Source organism: Tursiops truncatus, chromosome 7 (genome assembly GCF_011762595.2).
Source record: "Tursiops truncatus isolate mTurTru1 chromosome 7, mTurTru1.mat.Y, whole genome shotgun sequence".
Taxonomy (NCBI): Eukaryota; Metazoa; Chordata; class Mammalia; order Artiodactyla; family Delphinidae; genus Tursiops; species Tursiops truncatus.
Genome location: NC_047040.1, coordinates 62,967,307 through 62,978,772, shown reverse-complemented (window position 1 = coordinate 62,978,772; position 11,466 = coordinate 62,967,307). Strand labels below are relative to the sequence as shown.

The window sequence follows — 11,466 nt, the reverse complement described above, 5'->3', positions numbered from 1 at the left end:
ACTACCCAGGAGATCTACTACCCAGTGATCTCTAGCTCTGCTTTCTGGCTTCATGGTCAAAAAGCAACACATTTACTTCCAGATTTCATATATTCCATGTATTTCCTTCTCTGTTCCATATCCATCATATTATTCTCTTTGCTAAAGAAATCTCAAAATATTTTTTATTTAAAAGTCTGCAATCAGAAAACAATCTGTCGTATCATATAAATTTTTCATGCCCAGATATTTACTCATCCATTTTCCTGAAAGACCCAATAAAATAGTCAAAGGGCCACAGTCTATTTTAAATTAAAATGCATGGCTTTAAGGGCTATTTGACATGCAGTAATTATTTGCATAGTCTTCTAGCCAAGCATAGAAATTGCTAATGTCTCTGCCCTTGAAGGAAATGAGCTGTGCAAAAAATTTCAAGCAAACATGATCCAACTGTTCACACAAAAGAGAGATTGCATAAGAAATGCATTGTGTCTCTACCCAAATTTCTCCTCTACTTGTCACAGATCAGCATGTACTTCACCTCTTTGGCACCAGTTAAAATCATAAACAGATGAGCTTTTCAGTAGAGGAGGGCAGACATGCCCTCTCCACAGATGGTCAGTATCACATGCTGCAGTAATGGCTGGACACGCCATGAAGGTACCATATAAAAACAGTGGGACTCAGAGAACTTTGGCTCCACTTGCTCTATGTGTAGAATTGCCTCTCTTTCAAGATGGATTTCTTTCATAGGAACGGAGTGCTCATTATTCAGCATTTGCAGAAGGACTACCGAGCTTACTACAGTTTTCTAAATTTTATGTCCAATGTTGGAGATCCCCGGAATATCTTTTCTATTTATTTTCCACTTTGGTTTCAACTTAATCAGGCAGTTGGAACCAAGATGATATGGGTAGCAGTCGTTGGGGATTGGTTCAATCTTATTTTTAAATGGTAAGCCTTCTGTTTTGTTTCATTTTTCCTAAAGCTTATTCTTAAATTTGTAGCTTGGTCTTAATGATCACATTTCAGATGTGTATAGTTTTACTTGGAAAATCTTTCAAACATACCAGTTAACTTGAAACATCTATTCCTAAATAGAACTTACATAAAGGCATAGAAATGTATACTTGATCTGACTTAGAAGAAAATTCCAAAAGCCTGTTACATATATGATGTGATTAACCAAGAAGTGAGTTAAACGAGCAGCATCATAATGAACACTGATAATTCCAGGAACCACTCTGATATTTCCAGTCTAAGTATCCTAAGCACCCAAGGACTTCCCCTGCGAGGAAAAATGTCCCTGTTTTTATTGGAACCTAGGATGCCCAAACTCCAAATGACTGTCATCCTCTGTATTGAGACACAGGCCAGAAAGCAAGTTCTTTCAAAGTCTTTTAATCACGAGTTTTCCCCATCAATGTTCTGCTTGACTCATTTTTATAGGAGAGAATCGTTGGTCTCCAATTAAGTAATAGTTGTATATTTAAATATATATGCATATTTATATTTCTTTAAATACAGGATATTATTTGGTCATCGGCCTTACTGGTGGGTCCAAGAAACTCAGATTTACCCAAATCACTCAAGTCCATGCCTTGAACAGTTCCCCACTACGTGTGAAACAGGTCCAGGTAAGCAATTATAGCAGCTGCAGGTTAATTAAAGATATTCCAATAGAGAGCCATTGGGCATGATGATCAGCTAATAACTGTACGATATCATAAAGCGTACTAAAGAAAATGTCATGCATGAGGATGCTAAAAGTTCATAAACAAAAATTGCTAATGAAAAGGACAAAAGTTTTATGAGTAAGAAAATTTCATTTTTTTTATTTGTAAAAGGGTTAATTAAGAGAATATTCCCCAAATGATTTTTTTTTTTTTTTTTTGCTGTACGCGGGCCTTTCACTGCTGTGGCCTCTCCCGTTGTGGAGCACAGGCTCCAGACGCGCAGGCTCAGCGGCCATGGCTCACCGGCCCAGCCACTCCGCGGCATGTGGGATCTTCCCGGACCGGGGCATGAACCCGTGTCCCCTGCATCGGCAGGCGGACTCCCAACCACTGCGCCACGAGGGAAGCCCCAAATGATTTTATAGTTGGTGTTTTTTAGAAAAATGTCATGGTTTGATACTGAAACAAACAAAAAACAATTAGCTAGAACAAATTACCCCAAAACTATATTAAAATTCTAGAAATGTAGCTTTATCTGCTGCTGTGCAATTTTCAAAGTTATTATAGATCTTCTGAGAATCACATGAATGAGGAGACAATAGACACAGTTTCTGTAAGAAAGATAAGGACTTCCTGGTATTACTATTGCCTATAGAAATTCTCTCTAAGCTTATAATTATTTCTTTTAAATTTCTTTTTTCTCTTGTGTATACAGTATATAAGTAGACTTCTTGATCCATTTTCTTTTTTATTATAAGTAAGATTCTGTATGAGTGTAAAGTCTTTACTATGGGAGTTGAGTTTAAGATTTTTAAAAAGGTTTTTAAATATATATAAAGGTAAACTACACGTTGTTTTAATTTCTAAGACTGTGTTATATTGTACCTCACCACAATTTGTTACATAGACTAAAATTCTTGGCATTTGACATCCTGAGACTAACCCTGAATACAGTCAATGTGTAAGTTCCTAATAAGTTTTCTGAATATATTTTTTGCTCTCATAAGAGTAGACATCCATCTGTTATAGTACTTATCAAACTATATTATAGTTAATTCTTTAATATCTGGCTCCTCCAATAGACTGTGCATTCCATCATGTCAGGGTGGTGTGTATTTTATCTTTGTGAAAGCAATGTGGGATGGATGGATGAATGGATGGATGGATGGATGGATGGATAGCCTTTCAGACAATTGAAATGGTACTTTGGTTTACCCCAGAACTTCCCAGCATGTGTTCTGTCTTATGAGACATTTTCTGAAAAAAAGAAAAGAAAAGAAAAGAAATAATACGTTTTACATTCACTCCTTGAAGATTTACAAGTCATGAAGCATATAAAAGGCTCTGAAAATTCCTGTTTAAGAAATAGACTTGAAAGAAACAGATCTATAAGAAATAGATTAGTCTTTATTTAACTTAGTGTTTTTCACAGATACTGGTGTTGGGCTTTCCTGGTGGCGCAGTGGTTGAGGGTCCGCCTGCCGATGCAGGAGACGCGGGTTCGTGCCCCGGTCCGGGAGGATCCCACATGCCGCGGAGCAGCTGGGCCCGTGAGCCATGGCCGCTGAGCCTGCGCGTCCGGAGCCTGTGCTCCGCAACGGGAGGGGCCACAGCAGTGAGAGGCCCGCATACCGCGGAAAAAAAAAAAAAGAGAGAGAGACTGGTGTTTAACCTGAATGAATCTCCCCTTGGTAAAAACTCAGGGAGGACATCAAAGTAAAGTGATTTTTTAAAAAAGATCAAGCAACATGGGAAAGGCATTCTGGGAATAGAAAGGCTACCTGTCTGCTGATTTCTTCTGCCAGGATTAATACCCCTTTATAGCTTCCCTCATCCTTTTAATGACAAAGACTCCTTCTGCAGCGGCCAGCCAAAAGATAGGCATGGGGGTAGCTGTTGGTACCCAGCAGTCAGTTGGTAAATCAGACATAGCAATGATAGCCTTTAGATGTTTGACTTTTCAACCCAAGGAAAATAAGCTGATTCAAGATCCAATCCAAGTACTCCAGTTTTCTCATCAATTAAAAACAATCAGATATGAAGAATGACTAAGGATGTGGCAGATTTTCTGATACAACTGCCTGAGTTCTTACTTACCCTTGAACATTTTGATTTCTGGACTTTGATGAACTTGAATAACCTGGGGAAAAATTTTGAAATAGTATTTTGAGGCTCAATTTGATCAGTTTTCTTTATTTCTACCTATTTCTAAACCTTACATAGAGCCTGTGCCCTGTGGCTTTTTTTTCTGAGTTATTTGTAATTTTCATGGCTAATGTGCTATTCTATTGTCCATTTCTGATAGTGATACTCTATTAACCACCTTTCAAATGGATTGCCACTTTCTTGTTGCAGGAAGTCCATCTGGCCATGCAATGGGCTCATCATGTGTCTGGTATGTCATGGTGACAGCTGCCCTGGGCCACACCATCAGTCGGATGGATAAGTCATTCCCCACTCTGCACAGGTCAGCTTTGCTCCAGTCTCTGTAGCCCTGGAACATGACAGTTTCAAACACAGAAAGTCTTTTGAAAAATTCAGCTTAGTGTATTTTTAGTTATTGAAATGTGCTTATTCAATTCTGTCATATCCAAAATAGCAAAATGAATAGAAAATTAAGATTCTGCTTTAAGATAATACCTTAATTAGTTCACGGCAATTACATTATAGGGTTGGATATGTTTAATTGACTAATGACTTTCTAAATGTGCCTTTGGGTACATTAATACAATAATCCATAATACAATAATCACTTTGGTAGCTCACAAATAGATCACCTAAAATTATATAATGATGTATTTTTGCATGCACATTCCCTTGCTTTAAGATTAACTAGACATTTGAGAAGCATCATTCCCCTTGAATGTATCCGTTACTTTCGTATAATTATGCTTTCTTCTTTGAACAGCCAATGATTTTGAAGTCAATAAAACATATTCTAGCTTTAAAGACTATGCAACCTTTTTAATTAAAAACATTCTAGAGACAAACTTAAATTTGAATGTTAGTAGATTTAATGTTAGTAGATTAACATTCCGAAAGGCCTAGACCTGTAAGATTATTCAAAATTTTTGTAGAAATTAGACTTTTTCCTTCTTTTCTTTCCTGATATACTTTATCATTAAAACAATTCTGAGCACCACTTTAATCATAAATTATTAGGCTACCTGAGATAAGATTTGTCAGTTAATTGCATAAAAAATACTGAAACGTACACCATTATATAAGTTATTTATAATAAAAAATTTCCAAGATCCATCTCATATTCTACTTTTTAGAGTAATATTGGGTAATATACAAAACAAGTAACCAAAGGAATTTGGGTATCTTTAAAGTTTATCCTGATGAGACTGTGACCTGTATGCCTTAAGGTATTCATTATCTCAAACAACAACAGTAGAGAGTTGTTGTAATTTAAAGAAATTAGCATTTTCTATCCGTAGACAGTTTTTCAAAGTAGGAATCTAGCTAAGCCTCACCTTTTCTCTGTTAGTTCATTTGCTCCTCCAATTCCCAAACCTGGAAAATCATTTGTTTCTTCTATAAAGAAATTCTCTTGACTCCTCTTTGATTCTTATAACTGCAACATCTCCTTCAGCCATCAAAATGTACTGAGTGCCTACACCTTACCTAAACATTACCACACCCTTATTGATTCTTCTTCCATATGGATAACTCCTGCTTACTTTCTCTTTGAAAGTCTTGTTTCTCTCTATTCCATAATTTTTCAGTAATCAAAGTTTGGTCCAATTATCAGGAACAAATCATTCAGAACACTCAAGGATTCCTAGAACTCATTATTGCTAACTCTTTTTTTATTAAAATGATGAGCATTGCTTGGATTTAAATATTTTTATAAGTTTTCTGCACACTGCTGCTTCTAATCCAAGACATATAACCCATCGGTCACTTTTCTGTTCCTTATTTTCTATGTGTCAAGAAACAAGGAGCCAGGACTCTTGAGAGTCTGTGAAATTAAACCCAGTGAAAACTTGCCCTTGATGGAATGCTCATGTGTTTCCATCAGCGTGGCAGCTGCCTCTCCAGTGAGTTTTCTTCAAGCAAAGAGAGGCTGAGAGAGGAAAGAGGAAGCACATATGACAAAGAGCAAAAAGTATATATAATTCATTCTTGATCGCTGTGGACATTAATAATTCCCCCAAACTTGAATTTCCCCTACTTCATTAAAATAATTATCAGGATGCCAAGTTGGCTTCCTTTTATAGCATTTATTAAAATCTCAGGATATAGCACTGGTTAAGTTTAATGCATTGATGAATGTAGAAACATCTGTTAAAGCTTTTCAAATCCTATGGAGTACATAGAAAAAATTTTTGGAAGAAAAAACTCTAGAATCATGATATTATATCACAGCTAGAAGATTCCTCTGAGAAAGATCATCTGGTGTCACTTCCCCCGCCCCCCGCATTTTTATGAATGATACAATTTCTTTGCCTTTTATGCTTGTATCTATTCTTCCATCGTAGACTCACCTGGTCATTTCTTTGGAGTCTTTTTTGGTTGATTCAAATCAGTGTCTGCATCTCCAGAGTATTCATAGCAACACATTTTCCTCATCAAGTTATTCTTGGAGTAATTGGTGGTAAATATGATCACTTACCTTTAGTTGTGTCATTGAATGCTTTAGTGTCCTTTGTTTTATGTTGACTCTCTCTGCTAATGTTCCCCAATCTCAGGTAATCCTATCAAGCCACTGATACTTAATGCTACCCTGGGAGCTTAAGGGGTTCCACACACCTCTCAAATTCTCCATGGACACAATGGCACATTCTCACTCAGTAGGATAAACCCATTACCTCTTCATGAGATGGGCTTCTCTGAAGTGTGGCTAGAGCTGAGTCCAAGTCTTAAACCACCACTTAGGACGGCGTGCTTGTGTCTCAGTCTGGGGGACTTAATAAGGCCTTCCAACCTGCACACCACGCCGTTCTCTCTGAAACACCTGCAGCGATTATTACCTGACCGTGGACTTCATTCAGCAGCTGCTTTGTATTTCCAAGGCAGCGTTCACCATGACTGAGTTTACACTGTTCAGCCCCATGTACCTTTTGAAGGCTCTCTACGTTAATTGGCTGTGGCAATTGAAACATGAATTGCAAGCACCTAGATCAGTGCTCTGCCTGTGAAGTGGTTGTCACTCAGTGCCCTGGACTCCTGACCCATGCCCCTGCACTAATGTGGATGGTGAAAAGACACGGGGCAAGTGTGGTTTTAGTTACTGCCTTAAAAAAAGGCTTTGGAAAATGGATAGAACCTAGGTTTCTACAGCCCTTTATCATTGAAAACTATGGCTAAATTCTTTAATGCAGAGAGGAATAATTCCTGAGAGGTTCAAAGGCAGACAGTTATCTTCAGTGTCTCTTTCCAATCCCCAGGCATGCTTGTGGCAGAGGCCTTTGAACACACTCCAAGGATCCAAACGGCCAGCCTGAGCACATACTTGAAGACCAACCTCTTCCTCTTCCTGTTTGCACTTGGCTTTTACCTGCTTCTCAGACTGCTTGACATTGACCTGCTGTGGTCTGTGCCCATAGCCAAGAAGTGGTGTGCCAACCCTGACTGGATCCACATTGACACCACGCCTTTTGCTGGACTCGTGAGAAACCTTGGGGTCCTCTTTGGCTTGGGCTTTGCAATCAACTCAGAGATGTTCCTTAGGAGCTGCAGAGGGGAAAACGGCTATAGGCTGAGCTTCCGGCTGCTCTGCACCCTGGCCTCGTTGACCACACTGCAGCTCTACCATTTCGTCAAGATCCCGACTCACACGGAGTATTTATTTTACATGCTGTCTTTCTGTAAAAGTGCGTCCATCCCACTGACTGTGGTTGCCCTGATTCCCTACTGTATTCATATGTTAATGAAACCAAGTGAAAAAAAGATTAATTAGAGTTGTGCGGAGGGTTAGTGCCGTGTGGCCCCAGGGTGACCCTCCTCCTCCATCCTCCAGTGAGACCATAGGGCAGGGAGAGACTGGAAGCTTCCATTCGGAGGTCACAAAATGGCGGCCATAGGACCCAATCCATTCACATGTATGATTAGTTTGGCCTTCGGGGTGGTCTTTTTTTTTTTTTCCTATTTTAGATTAGTTGCCAACATTTAAAACCAGGATATTTGACACAAAAACCTGAATTTCTGTATTTTCCCAAAAAATCTGACAATATGGTAACACAGGGCCTGCATTCCCACCTGGAGACAATCCACTGTTGCTGACTGCCCCCAGTAGGAGACGTGCTCTTTGCAGGCTGTCACAGTTTTCAGTACCCTACAGGCCCCCCAGCATATCTTAAAGTCAGGCTGCTTCTGGCTCCTGTGGGCATTTTAACGGCAATCAAACCTGATCCCCTCAGTGTTCAGATAAGGAAATAGAGGTTTATTCAGGTGAAAGAACTCACCGTTATCACACCACCGTCAGAACAGGAATTAGAACCCAATCTTCTGACATGTATTTCCATGACACCATGTTTTGTTTCTTCAAGAGGTAAAAATCTGTAAGAATGAATGCTTTTACATAGGTTCTATGATGTTTGCCATGTAAATCAGCTATTTTTTCAGAAATGACATTAAAATACCATATGCTGTTTGACTTAGACCATGCAAGCAGGGTCTTGATGGGGCCAGCAGTAGCTCTAGTTATGGTTACATATCCACAGGAAAGGAAACAGGCCAGGTTACTGTCTGGACTTGAATCTCTGCTTAACTCCTGGTCTCTGTTTTATGGTAGTGCTTTCCAATATTTTAATAAATTCTGCTGAAGATGTTCGGCTTAGAACATTATTTACCCCCCAAAGGGTTATCTCTTCACTATGACATCCTTATACTTTATTTTTAGGAGCTAATCTTTCAAAACCAGGGAAATCAAGTGCCTTTCTTAAGGTCATGCTCTAAGCCAGGAAAACTATGAAATGCTTATATCTATTAGCTTGGTTCTGTGTGTACTGAACTGTGATGAAAAGCCACAGCTTTATTTCAGAAAATTATTATTGATGGAATATTAATATACTAAAAATTTTTCAGTAAAGTTTTTTTCCCCTCATTGGACCTAGTAATTCTGGACTTTAAGTTGATAACTAGGGAATTCCCTGGCAGCGCACTGGTTAAGAATCCACCTGCCAATGCAGGGGTCACGGGTTCGACTCCTGGTCCGGGAAGATCCCACGTGCCACAGAGTAACAAATCCCGTGCGCCACAACTACTGAGCCTGTGCTCTAGAACCCGCGAGCCACAACAACTGAGCCCCTGTGCCACAACTACTGAAGTCCGCGTGCCTAGAGCCCGTGCTGAGCGACAAGAGAAGCCACTGCAACAAGAAGCACGCGCACGGCAATGAAGAGTGGCCCCCGCTCGCCACGACTAGAGAAAGTCCACACGCAGCAACGAGGACCCAATGCAGCCAAAAATAAATAAATAAATAAATAAATAATAAAATAAATTAAAAAAAAGAAAGAAACCGCTTAGGCAGCAAGAAGAAGAGCTTCTCACAGCCTTGGCGAAAATGCCTGCCTTTAATAATGATGGAAAAGACTCTTCTGCTTCCAATTTATTTGCCAAAACTAAGTGGAATTGAGCTTATTTGACTTAACTGTAACTATAACCATATTTTCATAATGTCCACATATCTACATATTCAGAAGAAAAATGTCAATATCATGAGCTTTCAAGACGAGAAAATCTAGACAAGTGACTTGAGAAACATACATTTGAAAAGATATGCAAATTAACAAGAAGAGTGTGGAATCCCTTCCCTTTGACAACATTTTGAATGGGTATCTGCCTTAGCGGGTTAAGCTGATGCCTTCTCTATGCCTATTTCAGTACAACAGAAGGGTGATTTAAAAAATTACTATAAGGTGCCCTTTAAACTCAAAGTTATATCTCTAAATGCTTTATATTTATTCACACCCTGTAAATAAATTCAAGATCAAACTGGTACATATACATACAAAAAAAACTTGGTATAAGAGAAAGTCAAAAGACTTGGTATTTAAAATGTGAGTCATTTCTTAAGGATATGAAGACTGTATATTCCAGCACGTCAATTGAACTTTCTGCAATGATGGAGATGTTCTGTATCTGTATGGTAGCCACAGCTATTAAACTCTTGAAACACAGCTAACACAACTGAGGAACTGCATTTAAAAATTTTATTTACTTTTAATTAATTTAAAGTTAAATAGTCATATGTGTCTGTGGCTACTGAATTGGGTAACACAGATCAAGTCCCAAAGTGCTTTCCCTAAAAAAAAAAATTTTTTTTATGTTGTCACCTGTACCACATTCCTGTGAGACAGCATGAATCGATGTTAACTGCTTTATTCTATATGGAGAAACTGAGGTGTCAGTGGTTTGTTGGCGGAACATGGACAAGGTATGTTTATTCCAACCAGGAGATCTTTTGATTAGCCCATGGATGTTACTTTCCAGATGAAAAAAATAATAGTTACTGTCAACAGGTTCAAAACATGCATGGTGATAAGTAATTCCCATTGTGATCTTCACACATTTTAAAAGAAATTTTAACATGTGTGGTAACTGACACAAAACATTTCTGGGGCTCGAAGGATTAAAGTGACCATAAAAAGTTAATAGTAAACTCTGCTACATTTTCGAGAGAAATCCTCTGCAGATCTGGGAGTCTCTCTCTGTGCAACTCTCTTGTCTTACTCTGTCCTGTGAGCTCTGACTGCTTTGGTGTCCCAGGACTCTTAGCTCTGTCACCTCAAATCAGGGAGTCTGAGTTCCCCCTCCCTGAACTGTGCCCCAGAAACCCTTGAAGGGTGACAAAACTGAGTGGAGCTTTATCCAATATTCACATGGCTGGATGACTTTCTGACCAAGTTTTCTCGTTTGTCTGGGTCTCTCATACCCATATGCTGGATATCAGTACTTCTGAAGATATTCAAAATCTATTCAAAAAGGATCGCTGGTATCTAGTTGCACCTGAGGATTTGGCCCTTGTTGACTGACTGTCCTAGCCTCTCTGGAAATTGCAAACAGCTTTCTGGAAGAATGGACCTCAACGCTGCCAAGAAACTAAGGTGGTGTTCCTAATTTTTCCTTCCCCTTACCTTTAAGGCTTTCTGATGGTGATTCCACACTGAAGGTAAAGTAGTGCTACTTGTTTATTTTTTGAAGTCTTCATTTTGTTTTTCTTAAAAAAAAAAAAAAAAACAGTTAACAACAAGAAAGGTCTGTAAGAAGCAACATTCCAGCAACTTCTGCCAAATGACAGCAACTCATAAGAAAATTCTAAGAATTAGAAACGCTTCCTTTTAGCTCTGCAGAGGACAAATGCAATTTATGTCAAATGTGAGGCTGATGTGGTGTGGAGTACTAATTACTGTCTTTGCTGTTCTTTGATGGAGATCACAGTAATGACTTGGAAGAAATCGCATCTCATTTCTTTTGGTAGCACAGATGTGATTGCACTCAAGGAGGGAAGAAATTCAAAGGTTGGGGTTATAAAGGTTAACACAAAGCTGACTAATTATTTGGTTTTTAATTTCTTAGAATCTTTTCTTCGAACATTTTGCCAGGTGATTTCTGAATCTATCTTCTGCTTATAAACTGTGATATTTTCCCCTCAATACACTATGTCCTGAAGAAGCTGCTGGGACCCAGGGAAGGTAATGAGACGAGTGGCAGCTGTGGTCCTGCCGAGCGGGATTTGTGGCACAGACCGGGGGCTGCCAACAGGAGCGATTGCTCTCACCCACCTTGGCCCATTTCCAGTGCTGGCCCAAGTGAGAGCAGAAACCACTGCCCTGGGACAATCTGGCCACTCCACAGGAGG

The 11,466-nt window shown here is 39.2% G+C and overlaps 1 protein-coding gene across 1 annotated transcript; it reads left to right on the top strand.

The window, feature by feature from the left end:
• The first annotated feature begins 295 nt into the window (after nt 1–295).
• G6PC2 (glucose-6-phosphatase catalytic subunit 2) lies at nt 296–8,483 on the top strand. Its single transcript, XM_004323529.4, has 5 exons — nt 296–933; nt 1,507–1,616; nt 4,011–4,122; nt 6,143–6,258; nt 7,052–8,483. The coding sequence occupies exons 1-5, from the start codon at nt 716–718 to the stop codon at nt 7,561–7,563; spliced, it is 1,068 nt and encodes a 355-aa protein (XP_004323577.1). The 5' UTR covers nt 296–715; the 3' UTR covers nt 7,564–8,483.
• The last annotated feature ends 2,983 nt before the right edge of the window (nt 8,484–11,466 follow it).

What these genes read in the sequence shown, in the direction of transcription:
- G6PC2 (XM_004323529.4), top strand. Translation starts at nt 716, where the DNA reads ATGGATTTCTTTCATAGGAACGGAGTGCTCATTATTCAGCATTTGCAG. An exon ending in TACGTGTGAAACAGGTCCAG is followed by an intron (nt 1,617 to 4,010) that starts GTAAGCAATTAT and finishes TTCTTGTTGCAG; the next exon opens with GAAGTCCATCTGGCCATGCA. An exon ending in TATTCTTGGAGTAATTGGTG is followed by an intron (nt 6,259 to 7,051) that starts GTAAATATGATC and finishes TCCAATCCCCAG; the next exon opens with GCATGCTTGTGGCAGAGGCC.